Genomic DNA, 26,131 nt, shown 5'->3' with positions numbered 1-26,131 from the left:
TAGCTCTTTAAATTCATTATATATAATTTATTATTTATTGTTATTATGTGTGCATGCATGAGTGAGTAGAGGAGGGGTAGAGAGAGAATCCCAAACAGGTTCCTGTGCTGTCAGTGCAGAGTCCAATCCTGGGCTCAAACCCATGAACTGTGAGATCACTACCTGAGCCAAAATCAAGGGTACGACGCTTAACTGACTGAGCTACTCAGGCACCCCAATGACTGGAAGTTCAATAGCAGAAAACTGTATTTTATTTTTTTAAAAGATTTTACTTGTAAGTAATCGCTATACCCATGTGGGGCTCGAAATCACAACCCTGAGATCAAGGGTCATATGGTACACTGACTAATCCAGCCAGGCTCCCCAGAAAACTTTATTTGAATGTAACAACTTTCTAATGATTAAGCAGTTTACTAAAAAAAAAAACAAAAAAACAAACTTGTGTTTTGAGGTAACCTTTACCGAATGTGTTAGAGTGCTGAAGATGAGTGGCCATCAATGTTGTATGGGAGATCCCTGCACTGAATAGAAACTAAAGTTAGAGAGCCGCTAAGGTCTCTTAACAGTCCAAAAGTCTATGAAAGTGCTTTCTTTGTCAAGTATTATAGAAATGCACAACAGGATTTTCATTTGATGCAGAGATAAGTGAATTTGTGCTATTTAAATCCTGAAAGTGCAGGAGTGCTAAATATAAATGAGATCTGAATAGTAATGTTAGCTGAATGTTTTATTGTAGAATAGGAGTTGCTCTAAGCTGTCTCCTTCACTTCTCTTTGCCCCGCCCTCGCCCGCAAAAAGACTCAAGAACTTTTTCAATTTTCTATTCCTGTCTCCCTTTTTCTTCCTTAAGTCACAAATGCTCTGCAATTGATTGCAGAGCTTGGGTTCCTCAAAACCATATGTGTGTGTGTGTGTGTGTGTGTGTGTGTGTATAAATCAAAGCGAGTTCTCCCCCACTCCAGGTTCTTCTGGCTGTGGGCGTCACCCACACAGTCTTGAAACAAGGAACAAAGGAGTGTTGTATTTGGCTAGTGGGCGTCCAGCTCAGGCGGCAGCTCAAGCCCAGGAATTGTGGGCACAGAGCTGATCCAGGTGGTTAGACGAGGCTCCCAGGCCTTGGGATGGTGGTCTACGTAGTTCTCACGATCCTTCCTCAACTTGGGCCTCAACTCGTGTTCTCTGTACTCTGTTGTGGAGCTTCCCATCAGAACGGATGGAGCCCGTTTCCCTGGGAGCCTCGGCCGGCCTACCTGGGAAAGAGGGAGAGCGAAACTATTCTGGAGTCCCTGGTGAAGAATCAGGGCAAGTCAGAAGTTCAGTGGTGCGAAGCAAAATGAATATGTTCACAGGTGAAACGCAGACCGCAGAGTCTGAGTCAGCGCCATTTCTGCCGACCCCCTGGCAAATTCTAGCAGAAGCCAGCCGAGGGAAGCCGTGGAGACACACAAAACCAGAAAAGATTAAGCGTGAACAACGCTGAGGCGAACCGCCTGCGAGCCTTTTAAAGAGCCGGAGGCGTCACGTGACATAGCCCCGCCCCCCCAAGTGGCGGCGACGTTGTGCGTCACTTCCGTCCAGGCCGGAACTCAAGATGGCTGCGCTCCTGTTGAGGTGACTTTAGCCCGGGGCTGGGAGTCTGTGTCCGCGGCCTTGGGGAGGCCTGCGCTGCCCCTCCTGTCTTGCTGACGACTGTTTGCACCGTCCCGGGGCGCGGGAAGGGCCCGTGGGTGTGCGGGTCGCGCGCCCTGGCGTCCTAGGGCCCCTTCCCTTCCCCCCCAGCCGCTCCGGTCCCCGGGGTCACGGGCCCGTTATCTCCTCCTGAACTCCCTACCGAGGAGTCGCGCGGCTGTCGCCCCTTCTGCTTCCCCCAGCTTCAATACTTTCCCCCCAGGTTGCGTTCGGGGCTGCACCCAGAGCCACGCTCCGAGAGAGTAAATAGTTAGAGGACTTCGAGGTCAGCGGACCGTCGGTCGTACGACTTCGAGCTCTTATTCGGGCCTCGGGAAGAGAGATCTTGGTGTACTTCGCTTTTGCTTCGAACTCCTGCAGACACTAGTTGCTGGCAGCGAGTGGCTACTGAGTTCCTAACGGGCCCCTGGGGGAGGGGACAGGAGTCCTGGATCCCTACGGCGCCGGCGATTAGAAATAGCGCCCATAGCGGTCGCTCTACTGTCCTAAAGCAGCCCAGGGAATTCAGTTTCAATTTATCTTTCTATGTGGGGTAGGGAGTGGATGTCTCAGTTTTTCTATACAAGGTCATTCGCCGCCCGGAGAAGTATCCTAGATTTTCTTCTATTCTGTTCTGTCCACTGTCTAGACCTCATTCTCCACTCAGAGCCTTTCTAGACGCGGCAACTCGAGTGACTTTAGACACTCGCGGTACAAATCCCAGCATAGTTTCGTGCCAGGCCTATTTTTGGAAACTATTTGTTATGGAAAGTTAGTTTTAATGTCGTTGAGATTTAATTCCTGATTTCCCCAAATGCCTTCTTATTTCTCTTTCCACAGCAGTACACCCAGTATAAAAATAGAGGGACTTTATTTAGTTTTTCTCTGTGACAGAACGATTCCTTTCGGAGTTGAGATCAGGAGTGGGTTATCTTAATCCATCATTTTCCTCCTGCCCTCTCATTTCCAAATGTATCTTTTTTTCCTAAGGTGTTGCCAGCCCCAGTCTTGCCAGAACTGCACTCTTTATTCCAGGTAGTTTTACCGTAACTGAATGATTTTGAATCCTTGATGTATTTTGGTGGGTGTCGGGGGCCTTTTGATAGAATTCATGTGTAGCTTGAAATGATCATGTTGGTTCTAAACAGTTCGTTTTAGGAGTTTCAGGATTATTGTTTGGAAGGTGACAATTATCATACTCAGTAAATATGTCCAGACAGTATCATTTTGAGATGTGTACGACTGTCACCACCAGGATTCAATGCCAAGAAATAGACTTTTTCATTAGTATTAATCTGAAGCTCATGGGAAGGGCGCCTCTCTCTTCTTTTTTCACAAGGGATTTCTTAGGGGCATAGGGAATTAAAAAAACAACAACAATTTCTTTTTCTGATTGAAATTCTGAGTCTAATTCCATTTCACTAGAGGGATTTGGAACTGTTTATAACGTGCTAACTTAGCCTCAAAGAAAATACCTTCTAAGAAATCCTAGGAGCTAGATTCTAGTTCTAGTGTCACTAGTTCCATTTATTTTGGACAAGTCAAGGTCATCAATCCTCATTTGTGAATGAAAATAGTAATAACTTGGACCCACTTAAGAGAAGTATTGGCTAAACATTTTTAATGTTGGCTAATTGGCTAACTAAAAATGATTAGTTTTCAAAGTACTGTACATCATGGCTTTTAAATAGTGCTCTATATTTTGTATATTCCCTAAACAGTTCACAGACTAGCCAGGAATGAATAACCAGCTGAGTAATGCAACGCCATTGGCATTTAGTCAAGGAATGGTTTGCCAAAGCCAAGACGGAGATGGAGAACTAAGCAAAGAACAGCTAGGCTTCTGTCTAATAAAGTTCATGCCGCTTAGGCACAAAGTCGCCAAGAGTTGTTAACTATGTGCACGTTGCTCATCATATAAAATACTACCTGTGAAACACCTCTAAAAATAAGGCTTAACTTTAAATATATAAGACTGCTTCTTAAAATAAGCATACCTCATTTACAAGCCTTTTTTTTTTTTGAGCCTCTTCTATGTGTCAGACATTATCATAGGTGTTATAGACACAGAGCATTCCAGTCTTATCCTTGAGGAGCTCAAAGTCTAGTAGAGGCGATAAATAGATTAATTATTAAGCACCATAATATGTGTTGCTATAGAGATATGAAGAAGCGGTGTGAGGCATGGCAGGGGCAGCAAGTAAGGCGAAAGAAACTGAAGTTGCCATCCAGGAGTTGTTGGGTTTTCAAGGATGAGTTTAATCAGACTGTGAGGGAGGTTCCAATCAGAGAAGAGCATGAGCGAGGGCATATAGTCCTAAGAGGGCTTGCTCTGTCTGGGTGTAGTGCAATACTCAGTGTGGCAGACATATAAGGGGCTGACGGGAATTTGGAGGAGAATGGGTCCAGAGAGTTGGAGTGGGCTGTGTTGAGAGGGGCCTTGTTTGGCTACGGTGTGGACCTTACACTACAAGCAACGGGGAACTGTTAAAAGACTTTGGGCAGAAGACCAATGAAATCAGCTTTATTTTTCAGTAAGTTAGCTTTGGTAATATTGAATGATTGGGAAGCGACTGATGGTAGGGAGATCAGTTCAGGAGCTCCTCTTATAGTTCTCTTTGTGAGAAATGGAGAGGATAAGGACTAAAACAATGGACTGAAGTCCTGGATAGCATTGATAGGACTGGGTGATGCCTCACGTATATATGGGGGTGAGAGAAAAAAAAATCAAGGATGACTTCTGTTGTCGTTTGGGAGTGGGTGGGGGCTAACAGTCATGAATCAGAATTTTTGTCTTTAAGTGATTTCTCTTCATCCTGTTCTTCGAGGTTATATGTCTATTTTAGTGTTGCTCTTACCCCAGGTATTTCTGAAACTTTTTGGCATATCATCAGATCAAGTTTAGAGGTCATATAAGAGAAACTCATTATATTGTAGTCGCATCTTGTTTTGGACCAAAAATGGTTTTATTTAGTTTGATCCCGTAGACTTGGCTTTGAATAACTTTTTTTCCCCCCAAAAGTCAAATCCATTTTCAGCAGATGAATATTTTTATCACCACTGATGGTTTTAAAAAGAATGTGATGTGAATTCTAAAGACCTTGGGGGAAACCAGTGAAATACTGGTCGTATCTTATACATGTGGGCCGAATTGCAGTTTGGAGAATGATTTTCTGGCCATTTTCTTACGTAATCCTCCCAGCAACTTATTAGGTAAGTCTTTTCAGTCCCATTTTACAAATAAAGAAGGTGAAGCTCAGTGGTCCCCTAAAGTTACATGATTTATGCAGAATCGGAATTCCAGTTTTTACTTTAATATTCTTCCTGCGTCACTGTTGTCACCCCAGTCCAGAGAAGAGTTTCACAAATGATTTGAACAGCGATTACATTTTTTGGGTACACATGTATAATGCATTTAGAAAGGGACAGTGCTAACTAGATGGTAAGTTCTGGCTTGTTCATTAAAAAGAAAACAAAGTACGATTACTTTTTGGCCATAACCTAGAACACCAGGTTCCTTGGTGGAACTTGCCAGAGTTCCTGGTTTCCCACAAAAGGCAAGGATTGATACCTACTTTGGTCCTGTTTCAAATAAGGCTATGGACTTTGTACACCTAGTTTCTGTGAGGGCCTTGTGGAAAGCTTACGTTGGTATTTGTCTGGGAAACAATAGCATTAGACAGAGTGCTGTAGATTCCAGCCCACATCTGCAAACTCTTGCTGGGCAGCCGAGTGACTGGACCTAGCCTGGTGTGCGGAATGCATGTCCTGCGAACTTCAGAACCACAATTACTTCAATTGATTAAAGAGATTTGTTCCCACTTCCTTCTGGGAGCCTGGGGTATACAATGTCTGCATTCACCTCTTGTCTCCAGGGCTGGAGAGAGAGAGGAGCTGAAGGAAGTGTTGGCTGGATTATTTTACCTTCAAATAGCGTACCCTTCCACTGTCCTAGTGTAAAGCAGAGGGATTTTGAAACGTTTGTGCCTCTAATATCGACGGTGTGATGGACACTGTGAGCTTTTTTACAAGGTCATCGGACCTCAGTGCGATTTTATTTCCCCACGATGCCTTGCACATAGGGGATATACAGTAAACTTTTGTGGAAGCAACATATTTTTCATTTTAATCCCAGTGCTTCACTCTGATACCTTTCTTAAATACTTCTGGAAAGATTTGATATGATAATGTGAATAGAGGGGCCTAGTGGTCGTATTTTTCAGTTCGTGTGTGCTCTCTGGATCAGTTAAACTCTCTTTACATAGAATGCCCAGGCACATCTTAGTTTTAGGCTTGAGGAGCAGTTCTGGTACTGTTTTGATGCATTTCAAAAATAGCAACTTTTTAATAGAAAACTTGTGTATCCTCTTGGTGCAACTCTTCACGTGGTCCATGAAATCTTTGCGTTCCCATACTTTTTGCACTATTAGAGACTTTTTTTTTTTTTTTTTTAAAGTAGACTCGATGGATGCAGTGTTTGAACTCAGGACCCTGAGATCAAGACCTGAGTTGAGATGAAGAGTCAGGTGCTTAACTGAGCCACCCGGGCGCCCCTATTACAGACTTTTTGACTTGAAATTCATCTGTGTTGTTGGGAACTTGATGGTAGTTCCTAAAATGACAGCTTAATGTTTAAGATCCTCTTTCTACAAACCCCTTATTCTTCAGTCTTCTTAGTTCCTCCCTTTGCAGCAGTTAACTGAGCTGTATTCTTGTTCTTCTTCTTTACCCCAATCTCTTTTTTTCTCTAAAATTTTTTTTTAACATTTAATTTTTATTTTTGGGAGAGAGTGTGAGTGGGGGAGGGACAGAGAACGAGGGAGACAGAGGATCCGGAGCCGACTTTGTGCGCTGACAGCAGTGAGCCTGAGACGGGCCCAAACTCACAAACTGCGAGATCATGACCTGAGATGAAGTTGGATGCTCAACCACCTGAGCCACCCAGGCGCCCCAACCCCTATCTTTTAACCATGACCTCCTTTAAAACCTCACTTAAAAATCAGTCACATTCTATATTTCTCTGTTGAACGTTACCAACGCTCATTATTCTTTTACCTTGTATTATTTGTGTTGGGCTAAAACTTTATTTTGCATTTGTAGGTTGTATTTGTGATTATTCTCAAGTTATTTAAAGTTGTAGCTTTCCAACTAAAAAATCATTTCAAGGACAGTGATATTGTCATTGTTTTCATCTTACTCTTAATTTTTCCTTTCACTCCTAAGTCTAATATGGTACAAAAATAGAGAACTTGATAAACTGAAATTGATCTCGAAATGTGTGTTGCTCTTTATTCTCTCTCTCTTTTCTTTTTAAGATTTTATTTTTAAGCAATCTCTACACCCAACATTGGACTTGAACTTACAACCCCAAGGTCAAGGGTCACATGCTCCACTGACTGAGCCAGCCAGGTGCCCTCCATTGACTCCTTCTTCTCTTATCTTGCAGACAGGTTGGCCGTCATTGCCTCCGTGCCCACCTTAGTCCTCAGCTCTGTATCAGAAAGTAAGTTTCTAAATTTGTGGAGGCTATTATGACTTAACATTTTTTCCTTCGGGAACAGCAATGGGTTGTTGTTTAGATTTGGGGGGTATGTGTGGAAGAAAATAGTTGTAGATGGTTGGCTGAAAATTTAGTGATCGTGGTCACTATTTTTCTCATCTGGTAGTAGAAGAAGGAAGGATGAGAATATTAAATTTTAAATTTGGGAAGCATTTTATACTTTCAGAAAAGTTGGAAGACATTTGCTATGTTTACTTAGAGCTCTGTGTATTTTATTTTTTTTTATTTTTTATGTAAGAAAAAAATTTTTTTAAGTTTATTCATTTTTGAGAGAGAGAGAGAGAGAGAGAGAGAGAGAAAGTGAGTGAGTCAGCAGGGGAAGGGCAGAGAGAGAAGGGAGACACAGAATCCGAAGCAGGCTCCAGGTTCCAAGCTGTCGGCACAGAGCCCGACGCGGGGCTTGAACTCACGAACTACAATACCATGACCTAAGCCAAAGTCAGAGGCTTAACCAACCGAGCCACCCAAGGCACCCCGTTATGACGTTTTTGAAGAATACGGGCCAGTTGTTTTGTAGAATGCCTTTCAGGTCGGGCTTGTATGATTCTTTGCTATGATTAGAGTCAGGTTACCCATTTTGGGCAGGAGTAATATGTAAGTATGTTATATTCCTGGTTATATTCACATCAAGGGCATGTGATGCCATTTGTCCCATTGTCAGTGATTTTAACTTTGATCATTTGAATAATGGAATGTCTGCTAGGTATTTTTCCACTATGAAGTTATTGGGTTTTTTCTTTTTTTTTTATAATTAATGGGTCATCTGTGCGTAGGTTATATTTTCTTGAGGGAGATGGAATGTATTTAATACAGGCATGTAATAAATTGTTGGACGTAGCTGTTCAACACTTAGCTTCCATCCACCCCATTGACAAGGGAAACCCAAGAAACTGTTCAGAGGTGCTGAGGTCTTGATTTTTGAGGATGTGAAAGGGAGTCTTGACAAACCAGATGAGAGCAGGTGGTGCTGCTGTATGAGACCACACCTGTGCCCTCGGGAAAGGATGATCCATTTATATAAATGATTTTGAAATATTGTACTGGCTCTGCTGCCTGGCACCAAAGAAGTAGAGCTTCTGTGGCAGGACCTGTGTGGTGGGGAATTGGAAAGAAGAGTTTTCCTCTGCTCGGACTTCTAACTGAGTCAAACTTGGCCTAAAGATAAGAGGATTGGACAGACATGTTTTCTTTATACAATGGGTTCATCCAGCCCAGCTTAGCTTTTTTTATTTTAACTTTTTGTTATGTAAAATCTTGAGACAAGTGTATTTCTCATCATTTTAAAGTCTTCCATCTTCTGGTTTTATTTTAGTGCTGTTCCTTTGGGAACCACAGCCAAAGAAGAGATGGAGAGGTTCTGGAATAAGAACGCTGGTTTAAACCGTCCTCTGTCTCCTCATATCACTATCTACAGGTGAGCGCTGTGGAACCAGGGAATCTAGAGGTAATGGGTGAAGGTCCTGGAGGTTGGGCCATTGCGCCCCTGATTATTTCCATCAGGCCTTTTTTATAAGAAGACGACTGTTTTTTGCCTTCTGGCCTTAGAGGGTAATCTATCCTGAAGAACTACCATTTGGAAAATGGCAAGTCAAAATGTAATTTCTATTAGTCGAAAACCAGTATTTTGAAATGATTTCAAATTTATATAGATGTTGCAAAAACAATACACTCATTTCCTGGATACTGTTGTGCACATTCCCAATTTGTGAACATGTCCAAGTGATTTAAGATCAAGTGCAGAGATGATCGTGTCCCATTACTCCTGTGTTAGCTCTTATGCTGCTGTAACAAGTGATCATAAACTTTGTGGCTTAAAACAGCACATTTGTTATCTTACAGCTCTGTGGGGCAGAAGTCTGACAGGTCTCACTGGGTTAGAATTAAGGTGTTGGGAGGGCTGCATTCTCTTCTGGAGGCTCAAGTGAAGAATCTGTTTCCTTGCCTTAGAAAAGGAACTAGAAAGTTTCCAGAGGCTACTTCGAATTCCTTGGCTTGTGGCCTCCTCCCTCCATCTTTAAAACCAGCAGTGATGGGTGACATTCTTCTCCCTCCCACCACTTCCGCCCTACTTCCATTGTCACATTTCTTCTCTGATTCCCTTCTGCCAGCCTCTTCCACTTTTAAGGACCTTTGTGATTATGTTGGTACCATCCAGATAATCCGGGCTAGTCTGTTTAGCTCAAGGTGAGTTTATTAGCAAACTTAATTTCATATGCAACTGTTAATTCTCCTCTGCCATTTAAGGTAAAATACTCACAGGTTTCAGGGATTAGAATGCGGACATCTTTAGGAGGATCATTACTCATTACTCAAGTAGGCTTAATACTTGAGTGCATGTTTCATAAATTCAAGGACACTCTGTAGTACAACCATCACAATCAGAAAGTTAACTTTGACCCTATGTTACCATTTAATCGTCAGATCTCATTCAAGTGTTGTCAGTTGTCCTAATATTGTCCTTTATAGGTCCAAGATCCAACCCAGGATCATGTAGTGCATTTAGTTATCTCTTTAACTCTTTAATATCCTTTGGTAAGGAAAGAGTCTTACCTTATCTTTTATGACCTTAACATTTTTAGAATGTTCCTCAGCTTGGGTTGTTTGCCTGATGTTTTTGGCAGGAATGCCTCTAACGTGATGCTGTGCTCTTCCCAGTGCGTGGGGCCAGGGATAAACATGATGATGATTTATACCGTTACTGGTGATGTCAACTTTTTTTTTTTTTTAATGTTTATTTATTTTTGAGATATCATGAGCAGGGAAAGGGCAGAGAAAGAGGGGGACGAAGGATCCAAAGCAGACTCCATGCTGACAGCATTGAGCCCGACGCAGGGCTCGAACTCACGAGCCATGAAATCATGAGTGGAGCCGAAGTCGGACGTTCAACCAACTGAACCACCCAGGTGCCCTAAGACACATTTTAACTAATGATAAAAGTTATATCACCAGGGGCACCTGGGTGGTTCAGTTGGTTGAGCGTCCAACTTCAGCTCAGGTCACGATCTCACGGCTTGTGAGTACAAGCCCCACGTTGGGCTCTGTGCGGACAACTCGGACCCTGGAGTCTGCTTCGGATTCTGTGTCTCCCTCTCTTTCTCTCTGTCCTCCTCCACTTGAGAGTGCATGCGTGCTCGCTCTCTCACAAAAATAAATAAACATTAATAAATAAATGTGTCTGCTTCGGTTTCTCTGTAAAGTTAATGAATAAAGATAGTGTGCTTATTAGTTGATCATTATTTTGTGGGGAGACTTTTACCACCATCTGTTGATGGTACTTACCATCAACATTTATTAGTTATTACAATGAGTTATTACTGTGACGGTTGCCAGATTGTAATTTTTCTAATTCCATCATCCCTTCTAGATTTATTTGTAATAAATAAATTAATAGGATGAAGCATACTTTATCGGTGCAGACTCAAGGAATCCTAAAAGGAAAAACTCTTCTCTACTGTGATGACACCAACTAAAGGAGAAACAACCTCCTTTCCTCTCTGCTTTTGATACTTCTGACATCGAATGTGTGGAGGTTTTTCCCACACCAACCAGTTTTCCATCTCTGTGGATACCAGTTGGGTATCCAGGAATTCGGTCATGACGCTTACTGTGTGGAGTTAGTGCCCAGCCTACAGGTTAGGGGCTCAGTCCCCCAGGCTGTCCCCCGCTTCAGATGCCTGTTTGCAAGTCCTGTGCTTTTGGCTGACCAGCTATAAATCAAGAGTTCTCTCTACCCCCTCCTTAGGTTCAATCATTTGCTAGAATTGCTCTCAGAACCTGGAAACATTTACTTAACATTTACTAGTCGTCATAAAGGGTACTACAGATGATACAGATAAACCATAAGGTACCCTTTGATGCACCTCTATGTCCAGAAAAGTTCTGAGCACAGGAGCTTCTGTCCCCATGGAGTTGAGGTACACCACCTTCGTGACATGTGGTTGTGTTTACCAACCTGGAGACACTGAACCATTTATTTACTTTTGGGATTTTTGCGGAGGCTTCATCACGTAGGCATGATCAATTATTAACTCAATCTCTAGCCCCTCTTCCCTCCCTGGAAAAAGAGGGAGTGGACCTGAAAGTTCCAAATTTCTAACCGTGGCTTGGTCTTTCTGGTAACCAGCCCCCACCCAGAGTCACCTCATTAGAGCAAAGGATGCTCTTACCGCCCAGGAAATTCCAAGGGATTTAGGAACTGTGTGTCAGGAATCAGGGTCAAAGACCAAATATTAGAACAAAAGATGTTCCTAGCCCTCCTATCTCTAAGGAGTTGATAAGGGTTTTAGGAGCTCTGTGTCAGGAACCAGGAAGAGAGACAGTGTAGATACATATTTCTTATTATTTCCCAGTGCCTATTCTGCCTAAAGGGTTACACTGTTACTCTCCTTTATTTTGATGTTCAGATTGTCCCACACTTAGCCGGTGGGAGTGCTTCAAGAAGGCTCCTGCGAAATCAAGATCTGGGTGCTAGATGTTCTCATTGCTACCAGGATGTCATTGCTTGTAGGCCCTTTTCAGTAGACAGAGCTAGGATATGTGTGGATGCAAATGCAGGTGTCTGTGTAGGTATGTGAGTGTATACATATACACAGATGCATCTGTAGCTGTTCATCCGTTGTCCTCGGAAGTAGCATCGATAACTGGTAAGCTGGTGTCTTCAAAGAAAAACCCCTCTAGATCTGCTCCTTTCCAGTTCATGCAGCAAAGCAGCTGGAGCCCCGCTACCCTCTCTACTTGGGTTCCTGCCAGGGAGGCTGGCCGTTTCTTTACCACCTCCGCAAATACCACAACCCTTCAGATTTTTTCCAAGCCAGATTCCAGAAATAATTCTGATTGCAGAAATTGGGCATTCTACTAAAACAGAAGGAGACTAATAGGTGATCTTAATCCTTGCAACTTGGTGGAACTTTTTTTTTAAGAGAGAAAATATTTGGGGAAAAATTATAATGATGAAGAACTTCTCAAATTACTCTGAATCTGTATTTAAAGCCCTGGCCTTTTTGCTTGGGTCACGTAACGAATGTTAGTAGGCTGGTGGCATGAGTCTTTCACTACCTTCTAGACATACTTGTGGGGGGAAAAAAGCATCAGAGAGCATGGGGCTGTTTCCAAGGTGATATGTCCAGGAAAGATGTCTGATTTATGTTTTATGGAATCATATTTTCTATTACTAACTTCTTTAGAGTTTTTTGGAGGAGGCATGGGAGGGAGTAAATGGTCAAGGGAGCACTTTATGAAGTATTATTTATTTCACTAAATTGCATCAGTTTATCAAAGCAAAAATGTATACAGGGCTTAAGTTATCAGGAGAACAAGAGCCACTGAAAAGGATGTTAGAAAACTTCTTAAAACTTAGGGTTGGGGGCGCCTGGGTGGCGCAGTCGGTTAAGCGTCCGACTTCAGCCAGGTCACGATCTCGCCGTCCGTGAGTTCGAGCCCCGCGTCGGGCTCTGGGCTGATGGCTCAGAGCCTGGAGCCTGTTTCCGATTCTGTGTCTCCCTCTCTCTCTGCCCCTCCCCCGTTCATGCTCTGTCTCTCTCTGTCCCAAAAATAAATAAACGTTGAAAAAAAAAAAATTAAAAAAAAAAACTTAGGGTTGAAACTTGGAGATGAAAGGGGCCATAACATTTAATTTCCTCATCAACCTCATTGGTGTTTTTTGGTTTTGTTTTTTAAGATTTTGCTTTTTAAGGAATCTATACACCCAACGTGGGGCTCGAACTCACAGCCCCAGGATCAAGGGTCTTCCACTCTACTGACTGAGCCAGCCAGGAGCCCCAACCTCACTGTTTTAAGAATGTTCCTTGGGACTTTGGATATTCCACTAAGCTTCCGTGGGTAGTTGTGTGTGGCTGGCCAACATGCAGCTATGGGCCCCGGCCCTGGGTAACCAAAGCAACTTCACTTTGATCTGTTTTACATACAGTAAAACCTTGGTTTACAAGCATAATTTGTTCCAGACACATGCTTGTAATCCGAAGCACTTGTATATCAAAGCGAATTTCTCAATTAGAAATAATGGAAGCTCAGATGATTTGTTCTACAGCCCAAAAATATTCATAAAGAAATGATTACAATACTGTAACATAATACCAAATAATAAAGAAAATACAAAGTATAAAGAAAAATAAACTAACCTGCACTTTCCTTTCAAAACCTTCATGGCTGGTGGGAGGGAGACGAGAGAGGTGGGTTATTGTGTAGGACGTCTTTCACTATCACCAATGGATGTTGGCTACAGCACAGTATTTTTTTTTTAATTTTTCTTTTAATGTTTTATTTATTTTTAAGACAGAGAGAGACAGAGCATGAGTGGGGATGGGGCAGAAAGAGAGGGAGACACACAATCTGAAGCAGGTTCCAGGCTCTGAGCTGTCAGCACAGACAGCTCAGATGTGGGGCTCGAACTCACGAACTGTGAGATCATGACCTGAGCCGAAGTCGGACACTCAACCGACTGAGCCACCTGGGCGCCCCTACAGTACAGTATTAATAAACTCTTGTCATGTTCTGTATTTAACGTAACTGGCAATAAGGCAGCAGAGGAAAAGGTCTGTATCTGCAGGCAGCCTGACCTAGAATGAAGCAAAGCATTCCTAAGCTTACTCTTGGATGGAAAAGCAAAGGACTGCCCATAGGTGCTTTGGAGTGACAAAAAATACACAAGTGCCAGAGTGGGCACCTTCCAACGTTCTGAAAAAAATTACTGATTTCTGCCAAACACCGTGGCCTGAGACTGAGCATCCGAGCATGGGAGACTATCACTCACAATCCTGCAGAGAGAGAGAGAGAGGAACCGTTGGCTCATTTGGAATCACGTGATGTTCCATATCACATACTACTTGTATTGCAAGACATCGCTCGTTTATGAAGTCAAAATTTACTGGAAATGTTTACTCGTCTTGCGGAACACTCGCAGAATAAGTTACTCGCAATCCAAGGTTTCACTGTATTGGGTTTTTGCATTTTAAGAAAGGTGCTGCTCACCAAAAAAACCCAGAAAAGTTTAAAAGTCACGGTTGTACCTGATGAGTGAATCTCTTCTGTGTTATTTTCACGTGGTTGTCTCTGCCTGGGCTTATACCCCTCTAGCATACAAGGAACTCCCTACCGCCCTTTTCCAGTTTGGGAATTTCTTTGTTTATCAGAAAGATTCTTCTTTTATTGAAGTTGCTGCAACTTATTATTATATTTTTAAATTTGTTATGTTTATTTTTGAGAGGGAGAGAGTGAGCAGTGGAGGGGCAGAGAGAGAGGGAGACAGGGCACTGACAGCAGAGAACCCGACGCAGGGCTCAAACCCACAAACCATGAGATCATGACCCCAGCCAAAGTCGGATGACTGAGCCACCCACGCACTGCAGAAGTTGCTACAACTTATATCTTCTATCCAGTGGCTCTGGGTTTACCTTGAGTCATGTGAAATAAATCCAAGCACACTTTTTCTCCAACATCCATTTATTGATTTTCATGTGCTTATTGGCCATTTGTATGTCTTCTCTGGAGAAAGGAATATTCAAATCCTACGCTCATTTGTTTAATTGGGTTGTCTTATTTTTTAACATTTTTTTTATTGCGATAAAATATGCATAATATACAAAACTTGTCATTTTGACTATTTTTAAGTATACAGTTCAGTGGCATTAAATGTCTTCACCATTGTTGTACAAACCATCACCACTATCCATTTCCAGAATCCTTTTATATTCCTAAATTGAAACTCCATACTCATTAAGCAACAATTCCCATTCTCTGCCTCCAGCCCCAACCCCTAACCACTGAGTTTCTATCTGTGTAAATTAGACTACTCTGGGTGCCTTGTGAAATGGAATCATACAATGTTTGTCCTCTCGTGCTTGGCTTCTTTCACTTGGCACGATGTCTTCGAGGTTCATCCATATTGTAGAACGTGTCCGAATTCCGTTCCTTTCTAAGGCTGAACAGATGCTTTGGTGTACGTATACGTTGCATTTTGCTTATCCATTCATCTGTCCACGGACATTTGTGTGGCTTCTACCTTTTGGCTATTGGGAATAATGCTGCAATGAGCATCGGTGCACAGATACCTCTTTGAATCCCTGCTGTCAGTTCTTGTAGGTATATATCCAGAAATTGAACCGCCAGGACATATGGTAATGATTTAATTTCTTGAGGAACCCGCCATACTGTTTCCTACAGGAGCTGCGCTGGTTTATGTTCCCACCAATACTGCCCAGGGTTCCAATTTTTTACATCCTCACCAACACTCATTCTTTATTGTTTTTGTTTGTTTGTTTTTAACAATAGCCATCCTAACGGGTGTGAAGAGGTATCTCATTGTGATTTTGATTTGTGTCTCCCTAATGATTAGTGACTTTGAGCATCTTTTCATATACTAACTGGCCATTTGTATATCTTCCTTGGAGAAATGTTGTTTACTTTGTCGATGGTATTATTTGCAGCACGATTGTTAAGTCACATGCTGAAACTCATATATCCTAGGTCTCTAGCTTTTCCTTGGTTAGCATTCTATTAACAGTCCAAAAAGGAAATAAAATGAATACATTTCAAATCAAGTATTTGTTGATTGTTCAGTGTGCTTGATACTCTTTTAGGAGTTGGAAATACAGAGATGAATAAGATATCATCTGTGTTCAAAGGGATCTCATGTCCTGAAAAAAAAATTTCCTAAGGGAAAATTTTAGTGGCTCTTAGTGATTATCTTTTCTGTAAATGAATTAAAAAATCTTGATTTTCTATACTAGACTCTTACCTAATGTGTGAGCAGGAAATCGTGGAAATGATTTGTCTTTGTGATATTTAGGCCTCAGCTAGAAAACACAAAGGCCGGGGCTGAATTCATCTGAAGGTCCATTCACTCCTATGTCTTGGGTTGATTTTGGCTTCTAAAGGCACCATCATTTTCTCTCCACCTGAGTCTTTCTCCGTGATCTCTCTGCATAGGCTATTTGGGCTTCCTCGTAGCAGGAGAGAGTGCGTTCTGGAAGTCACGCAATGCCCATTCTGGTACATTCTGTTTCTTGAGGCAGTCAGTCATGAAGGTTCAAAGGGCTAAACACTTGGGGCGCCTGGGTGGCGCAGTCGGTTAAGCGTCCGACTTCAGCCAGGTCACGATCTCGCGGTCCGTGAGTTCGAGCCCCGCGTCAGGCTCCGGGCTGATGGCTCGGAGCCTGGAGCCTGTTTCCGATTCTGTGTCTCCCTCTCTCTCTGCCCCTCCCCCGTTCATGCTCTGTCTCTCTCTGTCCCAAAAATAAATAAACATTGAAAAAAAATTTTTTTAAAAATAAAAAAAAAAGGGCTAAACACTTACTTGCCTGAGTTACAAGGAGCTATAAGGAGTGACAAGATTCTGGAAGGTCATGTGAAACTGGAAATAGGACTGTGGTTGTTTGGGAAATAAAATCTCCTTTACCTACTCAGCACTAAGCTAACCCAGGCTATGGTTTTAACCATTTTTGAAAATTAGGGTAACATTTGACTTCAGCAGTTTCTCCTATCACTCCCATTTTCCACTTCAGTATGTCTAAATACCAGAGCAGTGCACATGTTTTATCGGGTAGCTCTTTCAGTCATGGGATTTCATTCACTGGCCATGGGCCCTAAGTGCATTCGGAATGCTAAGCAGTGTCTTACAATTTCCCCATCTCTGTTTTTTTCAGTTCTCTCAAATCAATATTTGTTCTGTCTTTTTCAGTCTGATAATCATTCTCTTTGACAAATAAAATAGTTGAGCAATCTGCTTTGTACTCTGTCATCTATTAACATAAAATTGTCCATCCCGGTCAGGAGGCTTTCTTTCCCTGAATACAATTTTAAAAGCCCCTTTTTGTTGTCCTTGACATTTTTGCAAGCCTCAGCTCATTCTGGGTTTTAGTCTCCTGATTTATCTAACCAAATTATGTCATTGTTCTCTGCTTGTCCTTTGTTATGTGGCTCTTCTTCCGCCTTTTATATTTATCCTGTTAAGTCTGAGTTAAGCAGAGTGGTGTCTAGCCAGTTTTTTTGGTTTCTTTGGACATTACTCCTTTCTTACTGTGACCATTTTCGTTACATAGTTAGAATTTCTTTTTGAGATTTTTTTCAACTTGCTTGGGTACCTTCCCTCCAGAGTGTTGAAAATATGGTCTGAGTAGGCTCAGCATTTCCTATCTAAGCTGACTCTCTAGGGTGAATGTTCACTTTATCCAAAGACTTCTGTTCTTTCCATTTCACTAACCAATTCTCTCGAGCATGAGAACCAGGTCCAGAATATAGCAGTGTTAGTTGTCCTTCTGTGGAAACGCTTTGGCAAATTAATGATTCAGAGCGTGATTTAGAAAGGGGTTTGATGACAAAGTATTTCAAAACTACTGTGGATTAGGAAACATACACTAAATCCAGGAAAATTGGATTTAAAAATTTGGGATAGGTAATTTATCAGGGAGTAAATGGTATGCTCAATTTGAATATTTACGGGCATATAGTAAGAGTTCAGGGGTGACTGTGTGTTCTGTGAAACTAGATAAACAAAACTCACTTGGTTTTCCTTTTCCTCCAATCTTGTGCCTGGGAGCAAGGGAAGACCCAGGTGGTTGTAGTCTAGTGATTATTTTCTAACTTGATGCAACTTTAATTGGCGTCTTTGACCCACCCACATTGTTCCTTCTTAGGAAAGGAGGAGTTTCCTTCTGGCGAAAGGGAGGGATGCTTCTCCTGAAATAAATCAGTTTTCATGTATTCAAACTAGAAAGTGGAAACAAGAATGCAAAAGCTGTTTTTGTTTTTGTATGTAAATAGTGCCTATATCCAAGTAGTTTATCTTCTCTTCGCCAAAATGGACTCTGTATTGGGGTCCCTGGGTGGCTCAGTCGGTTGAGCGTCCGACTTCGGCTCGGGTCATGATCTTGCAGTTCGTGAGTTCGAGCCCCGCATGGGGCTCTGTGCTGATAGTTCAGAGCCTGGAGCCTGTTTCAGATTCTGTGTCTCCCTCTGTCTCTGGCCCTTCCCCTCTTGAGCTCTCTCTCTTTCTCTCTTTCTCTCTCTCTCTCTCTCTCAAAAATAAATAAACATTAAAAAAAATTTTTTTTTAAAAATGAACTCTCTATTGTGTCATATTTTCCTTTTTTTTAATTGCCTTTGTGTATTTCTTTGCAGTTGGTCGCTTCCCATGGCGATGTCCATTTGCCACCGCGGTACTGGTATGGCCTTGAGTGCAGGTATGGACACGTGTATTTACGCATACGTGCACACCGGCACATGCACTTTGAAGAACTTTGCTGTTTCTGTGTCTCTTAGCACCCCCTCCTGTGCAAATCAGCAACTTGATTTAGAGAAAATGACAAGTCCATTTAAGCTTATTGTTCATTTGTTCCTTTAACAATTCATCATGAGTTCCCAGTAAGCTTATGTTCTTTCCTTAGCCAGGTGTTTTGTTTGTTTGGTTTTTAGTAAGCTTCACAGCCAGCGAGGAGCCCAATATGGGGCTTGAACTCACGACCCTGAGATCAAGACCTCAGCTGAAATCAAGAGTCGGACACCTCACCGACTGAGCCACCTAGGTGCCCCTATCCCTAGCACACTATTATATATTTATTGAAATTACAGAGAACAGAGGTAGAAATGTCATAGAGATGTGTGGGCCGACTACACATTGACCAAACACTGTCCGAGATTAGTCATCAACCTTATTCTTCCAGAAACTCAGCTTTAGCACCATTCTGTATCACCTAGAATTGATTAGGCCCAAAAAACCAAGTCCTTCTCCACTCTTGCAAAATCTTGGTTTACGGCCCAGAAAGTCTATTTATTTACTCACGTGGTATGAATTGTATGCTGGTCTTAGTGCATCCATTTCAGGTAGTCAGGTTTATTACAGGCAGGAAGGATGCAGATTTTAATCAGGTTTTGGGATCTGACGCATCTTTCTACAATAGAGAGATACTTTACAAGAGGATCAGCTGTATTTTAAATTTTTCCCTGGCTGGTACAGGAAATATGGACATATTTTTGTTTTCTGTGATGTTCTTCAGGGACCACCCCCCTCGACTCCTGTAGACTGTGTTTTTACAGAAGTGCTCATCAGCGGGACTGCTGGCTCAAGTGTAGGGACCCTGTATTTAGGCAGCTGCTGCTAAGACATTGGCAGAAATTAGCTAATGCCCTGTCTTTGCCGTTCAAAGTCAGATTTGTTTTGTTGGAAATCAAGTCGGGATAGGAACTCCTACCTAAGATCGGATATTATCATCCCTACTTATCATTCCTTTGGTTGGTAAAGGGATGATGGAATCCAGGTAGAAGGATGATTGCTATTGTCTTGGAATCTGTGTATAGTTTCCGGTTTTTAACCCACTTGGACTGAAAATAATATAACAGACTTCAAGATTAGGTTATGCTAGCTGTAAATTCACAGTTACTTTCTTTGTGCCTACTTTGAATCTTAGAATTGCTAGATTGATTCTTTATGCTTAGTTTGGTGGTGTTGATGAGCAAATTTAATCCTAAAAATCATTGAAAGAACAAGAGCAGTTTATCAGGCTTTAGTTTCCCTTTTCATCTCAGTGTATTTATCACCACCGAATGAGACAGAGGATGTTGACTCTTTCATAGACCATACTAATTAAAAAATATTCGTTTGCCAAACATAGCTAACGGTGATACATATTTTTTTCACAACCGTACTTAGCAGTAACTTACTTCTTTCCTATGTTTACCCCCTTGAAAGACCTTGTATTCATCAGCACGTATCCAGTTTATCCCTAACGTTCTCCCCTAATTCTAGGATGGAACGTAGTGGCTGTTGTGTATATGGTGGTAGTTCTCCTGTTTCCCTCAAATGCTGAAGGTCCATTCAAAACTGGAAGGGAACCTATTTTCAATAGGTGGGTGACGTAGGCAACCCGGCCAGCTCTCTAAACCTCAGTTTTATTCCTTGTTAAAATGAGCATCTTATTAGTGCCTCTCCCAGAATTGATGGGATTTCAAGAAACCACACTCTGGATGTTGACTTACGAAAACAGGAATGAGAAGTATGATAAATTTAATGGCAGCGGTCTATTAGAAGATGAGGCGCACTGGACCAGATGGTGAATTCGGCCTGAAATGAAGTCAGTCCCAGCATCTGTGATCTTTGCATTCTTGTGGCTCTCCTCCAGTCTGTTCTTCACTTAACGGCAGGAGAAACAAAACCTTATGAAAATAAATTGAATCGTGTCACACTTAGAGTCACCCTATCACTGCATTTGCCTTTGCGCTTAGATTAAAATTCAACTCTCCACCGTGGCATAGAGCGCCCTGCCTTGTCTGGCCTTGCCTCCCCTTGCTTCCTGTGCTCTGGCCACACTGGTCTTTGAATTCCTTTGAATGAGCAAAAGCCTTTCTCACCCCAGAATCATTGCATGATTGCATTGACCAGAATCATCAGGTCATGATCCCAGGGTCATGGGATCAAGCCCCACATCGGGCTCCGTGTTGAGTGTGGAGCCTGCTTGGGATTCATTTATTTCATTTATTTTCTCTCTCTCACCCTCTCCCTCCCTTCCACCCTCCCTCCCTCCCTCCGTCTCTCTCTTCCCCCTAAAAAAAAAAAAAAAAAAAAAAAAAAAAATGGACTTTGCCTACCACCATCTCTAAGGAGTTTCCAGTTCTAGTTCTTTTGTTAATTTTCTGTTTCACAGCACTGTTCCTTCATAGTTCTTATTGCACTGGTCGCCTCTTTCGGAGCTTTTATTACATATTTGTAATTCTTTTGTTTGCTTACTTTTTATAAATCTGTCTCTTTTATTAGACTGCTAACTCTACAGAGAGTGGGGACTGCATGTACCTTCTTTACCCTCCATACCCACTGGCAGACACGCAGTAGGTGCTTAGTAGATCTCCGTTTACTAAATGAATACAACCGTCTAAGTCATTTTGCTCATAGTGGTCATTTCAGAAATGTTCATTTTTCCTGCCTTCTAGTTCATCTCCTGCTTGCATTAGACATTAAATAGTGATAGTAATGGCCCCTACCCTCAAGGGCAGAGGAATCTAAGGAGTAAGATTAATAAATATATATAATGCTCTGCAATAACTTTCTAATAGAAATATGGGGTCCTTGAGGAGAGACCATCCGTGAAGAAGTTGGAGAGCTTGAGAGAAGGATGAGGAGGAGAGTTCATTAAGAGGTGGTAGAGGAGGACATTCCAACAGAGAAACTACCTTATGGCCTAGGGGTTGGGAAGTGTCCAGAGTCACTGGATGGTGATGACTGGGTCTGGTTGTTTGAGAGTAGTGTTTACGGGAGAAGTGGCAGAAGGTAAGGCTGGAAAATGTGCTAGACAGTGAAGGACCTTGACTGCTGTGTGGGGAAGTTGGAACTTGATCCTGTAGATCTTTGGAAGTCATAAAAGTTTCCTTTTTTTTGGGAACTGCCTGGCTGGCTCGGTCAGTAGAGCACTTGACTCTTGATCTTGGGGTTGTGAGTTGAAGCCCCGCATTGAGCATAGAGCTTTACATTAAAAAGAAAGAGAGAGAGAGAGAGAGAGAGAGAGAGGGAGGGAGGGAGGGAGGGAGGAAGGAAGGAAGGAAGGAAGGAAGGAAGGAAGGAAGGAAGGAAGGAAAGTTCCTGTTCTCATTCCAGTAATAGGACAGGCTGGCTGGGACAAATCCACTGTAGAGATTTTGCAGCCAATATGTAAATCATGAAAAGCATGTTGAACCAAAAAGTGTGATGACGCTAGTTTGACTTTAAAATAGAATTTATTGCAAAGGGACTTCGTAAACAATCCTTTAAAATATGGGAAGAGATGGCCAGTAATACTCTTCCATTGCTTAGATGCTGTAGGGAGTAAGACACTCATGGCTTTTCATAGTGACGGATGGTATCACAGTCTTGATGCGATCAGGTCAGTCCCTTGAGAGTGGCAGGTAGCGGAAGCTGCAGCAAGAGTGAGGCTGGGGGAGGCAGTCAGGATGCGGCAACACCACCGGAAACCCCATGAGTTTAGAAGAAGCCCGGGCGGGTGCAAAATAGCAGGTATTCGGAGGAATTGCAACTACAAATGAAGCTTACAGTGACCTCAGAGGGGTGTGGGAATGGTCCTGAAGGTCTGGGGTTGTTAGTAAATACGGGTCAGGTCAGAGACCTTCAGTGAGAGATTGCCTGAATGCATACACAAGCCTTCTGCTCAGGCCGTCCGTTTCTTTTCTAGAAAAGCCAAAGGCCTTACAGATTTCTAAAGTAACTAATGGAACTTGAAAATGACTGCTTTTTTCTTCTGGGCTTGTCATGAGATGGGACATTAGTCATTGATTCTCGAATGTGTTAGGAATCCTAGTCACTGAGGCAGTGGAGACAAAGTAACAAGAGTAAACTTTGGGAGTAGGGCGGATCTGTGTTCGGTTCCCAATGTGTCACTAACCAGGTACTATATAGGCTCACTTCCTTTCCTGCTTGTATTAATGCCTAGTTAGGATTGTGGGAATTAAACACCAGATAGAAAGTTCTGGCTGTAAATCAGAGTCTTCATGACCCCTCCCTTGATAATTTGCTAGAACGGCTCATCAGAACTCCTGAAAACACTTTACTTACATTTAGTGATTTTTTTAAATGAAGGATGCCCCTCAGAAGAGCCAAATGGAAGAGGAATGTAGGACAACATATAGGGGTGGACGGGCGGCTGTCAGTGTGCGTGGAGCTCCCATGCCCTCTCTGGTGTATTTAAAATAACACCAAAGTTCAGCTGAGTAAAAGTGACAATCAGATTGGCTTTATGAATTGATTCATGAATTGGGCAGCATCCCTTTTAGCAAGGAGATGCTCTGCTGAGCTAAACAAAAGAAAGGTTTTTAAAGGTAGAGAGAAGGCATTAAAAAAAAAAAAAAAAAAAGAGGGGCGCCTGGCTGGTTGAGTGGGTGGATCATGTGACTTTCAGTCTTGGCGTTGTGAGTTTGAGCCCCACATTGGGTATAGTGATTAGTTAAAAATAAAATCTTAACATGTTTTTAAGTTTATTTATTTATTTTGAGAGAGAGAAGAGAGAGAGAGCGAGCAGGGGAGGGACAGAGAGATAGTGCGATAGAGAATCCCAAGCAGGCTCCGCACTGTCAGCACAGAGCCAGATGCGGGGCTTGAACCCACGAACAGTGAGATCATGACCTGAGCTGAGATCAATAGTCAGATGCTTAACCGACTGAGCCACCCAGATGCCCCCAAAATAAAATCTTCAAAAAAAAAAGGGGGGGGGGAAGGAATTTAGTAGCAAGGAATGCATTGTTTAGGCAAGGTTGCCCTCCTGAGGGGCATGGAAGGTATCTATCAGTAAATTTCCTATCAGTAAATTTGCTCAGATTGACCAGGAAATTCCGTGTTGACTGGTTACACTGCTGGGAAGTTGAAACTGCAGTTAGCTTAGGTATCAAGTTAGGTTTGCTGCTTTGCCCTAAGCGTCACCATGGTCGGCCTGTGGGTTTTTCTAACACCACCCTTTCTGCACCTGATGTGTTCAACAACTTGAAAGCAGCTCAAAACCTGTCGTTCAGGGGGTTTTATGGAGGTTTCTCACCTAGGCAGGATTGATCACGTTATTGGCCATATTAGCTCAAGCACCAGCCACTCCTTTGCAGAGATGTGGGGGGTGGGGATGGGGAGGAGGGGGTGGGGATAGAAGTTCCAACCCTCCATCCCTGCCTTGGTCTTTCTGGCAACTAGCCCCCGTCCTGAAGCTGTCTAGGGGCCCCCAGCCACCGGTCATCCCAAGACACTCTTCCCACTCTAGAAGTTCCAAAGGTGTCGGGACTGGTGTGCCAGGAACTAGGGGGAGAGACCAAATATATATTTCTTACCATAGCACATCTTTGAACAAGGAATGTCAATCAGTTAATTCAGTCAAAAGTGACTTTGGCCAAAGCTTTCCTCATTACAAGTGAAAAAAATATATGAGAGGAAACCAAATATGCGATTTCCCAAATTCCCCTCTGATGCCTAGTATACCAGGAAGCTGGTGATAGCCTCTCCTCCAATGACCTCAGTGCCCAAGGAGGGGCTCCTCTAACAGCTAAACAACGTAAATTAGGAAAACAAAGCCACTAAAGTTGTCCCATCTAATCAGACAAATTAAGTGGTGCTTTCCCTGGGCTGTGGGGACCAGCTCTGGCCTGCTGCACTGCAGTAAAGCGCTACATACAGAGCCCGGCAGGTTGGCAGCAAGTCCTGTGGCCACTTCCAGAAGCCATCCGAAGCCCTTTCAGACCCTTCTTCCCAGCACGGCCCTGCAGATGTCCCTGCAGATGAGAACGGAAACCTGTGCGAGAGCCTTGCCGGAGCCGTCCACGTGATGGTTCACCCAGCCCCGGTGACAGCACCTGATTGTTCTTGTATCTAAAGTGCTCGCACACTAATCTCATGGTGTCCCGTTGTGCCTGTCGGCCTCCCTGCAGCCTCTGGAGGGGGTGGCGGCAGGAGTGTTCCTGCACTGAGAAAAAGTAAAACCCTTCGGAGAAGCATTTGCTCTTCTGGAGACCATCGATTTTGCCAGGCCACTTCATCCTGGTAATGCGAGGACAGAACCGTAGCACTTGTGAGTAGGAAAGGCTGAGAACAAGCTCTTCAGCTACAGATGATGAGACATTTTCTGAACGGTGCGGAAGTATCCCAAGCATTCACAGAAATAATAATCGCCACCAGGCCTGTATTAGGAAATTCATGTCTAGTATTTAATTTAATTCTCACCATCCTAACTGGCATTAATACAAGCAGAAAGGGAAGTGAGGAGTAAGTGGCTGGTTAGTGACAGTAAGAACTGGACTGCTTTGTCTGACTGCACAGGTTGTGCTGCTGCTTTCTCCACGCCGCCTCAGTGGCCGGGATTCCTGCTGTGTCCATAACACGCCACATTTGAGAATCAGTGACTGATGTCCCTTCCCTCTCATGCCAAGCCCAGAAGAGAAAAGCAGCCACTTCAGAGTTCCACTGATTACCTATAGGTCTGTACGTAAGGCCTTTGGCTTTTCCAGAAAGGAACCTGACTGCCTGAGCAGAGGTTTGCCCGTGTATGCAAGCAGTCTCTCACTGAAAGGCTGATCCTTCAACCTGGCCCGTGTGAGAATCTGTGGACCTGGAAACGATGATGGTGACGGCCAGTCTGATAGCCAGGGTTGGAGAAGTTGTGCAGTATCCAGCAGTGTATACATCCCATTAGTAAGTCATTGTGGTTATTGACAACTGAAATTAAAAAGAAAATTCCTCTTGCCATTATGTGAATAGTTTTTTTGTTTTTTGTTTTTCCAGATGGCTGCTAAATTGTCAGGCCATAAATACTTGAGTTGTTTGGATCTAATTAGTTAAGAAACAAAACTGTTAGGTATCTCTTTTGGCTTAGGGGCACCCTAAAAAAAAATTACCGAAAACACTGAGGTACCATGAACTGAGAGAGTTTGAGAAGATTTGAGAAGAAGATATGACCCAAGAGGATTCAAGGATCTTTGGATAGATTTGGTCTGGATAGATAGAAAGTTAGAAGGTCACAGGACCCCCCCACTGTTCTTGGAATTTCAGTGCAAACCTTCATCCGAAACTTCGATAGGCACACATATGCCTAAGATATCCAGACAGACTCCGCTCTGATCTGTGCACCCCATGTGACAGCAGTCTAACTGCTGAGTCCCAGGAATGGCCGCTCATAGCAACACTCCCCTCCCAGAAGACCAGACTGGTCAGGCTGCCTCATCTTAGAATAACACCACCTACTCTGGGATAACCTTCCAGAGTCCAAACTAATGGAAATCCTGGGATGTGAACAGCAACATCTTCAGCCTTTGCTTCTATGAATGTCATAGAATTTTGTTAGCTTAATCAATTTGAAAGCAAACAAACGTCTCAAAATAAATCAGTTGTTCTCGACACCATTCTCCTCCATAACCCCGAGCCAGTTTTTTCAAGATCAGTAT

The 26,131-nt window shown here is 42.9% G+C and overlaps 1 protein-coding gene across 6 annotated transcripts in view; it reads left to right on the top strand.

The window, feature by feature from the left end:
- The first annotated feature begins 1,573 nt into the window (after positions 1-1,573).
- Positions 1,574-26,131, top strand: part of SDHC (succinate dehydrogenase complex subunit C) — a 64,852-nt gene continuing 40,294 nt past the window's right edge. For 2 of the 6 annotated variants that reach the window (XM_047093045.1, XM_047093046.1), the window contains exons 1-4: positions 2,578-2,703; positions 7,115-7,171; positions 8,541-8,642; positions 18,362-18,423. In XM_047093045.1, coding sequence (XP_046949001.1) covers positions 2,639-2,703; positions 7,115-7,171; positions 8,541-8,642; positions 18,362-18,423 — 286 coding nt within the window. In that variant the 5' untranslated portion in view covers positions 2,578-2,638. Of the gene's footprint in view, positions 1,612-2,577; positions 2,704-7,114; positions 7,172-8,540; positions 8,643-18,361; positions 18,424-26,131 lie in introns of those variants that run through there. The other 4 variants (XM_047093044.1, XM_047093047.1, XM_047093048.1 and 1 more) reach the window with 4 other exon arrangements.

The sequence above is a fragment of the Lynx rufus genome, unplaced genomic scaffold (assembly GCF_022079265.1).
Source record: "Lynx rufus isolate CCGP_SWC_20201006 ecotype Redwood Valley unplaced genomic scaffold, mLynRuf1.p SCAF_31, whole genome shotgun sequence".
Lineage (NCBI taxonomy): Eukaryota > Metazoa > Chordata > Mammalia > Carnivora > Felidae > Lynx > Lynx rufus.
This window is presented reverse-complemented; position numbering and strand designations above follow the sequence as displayed.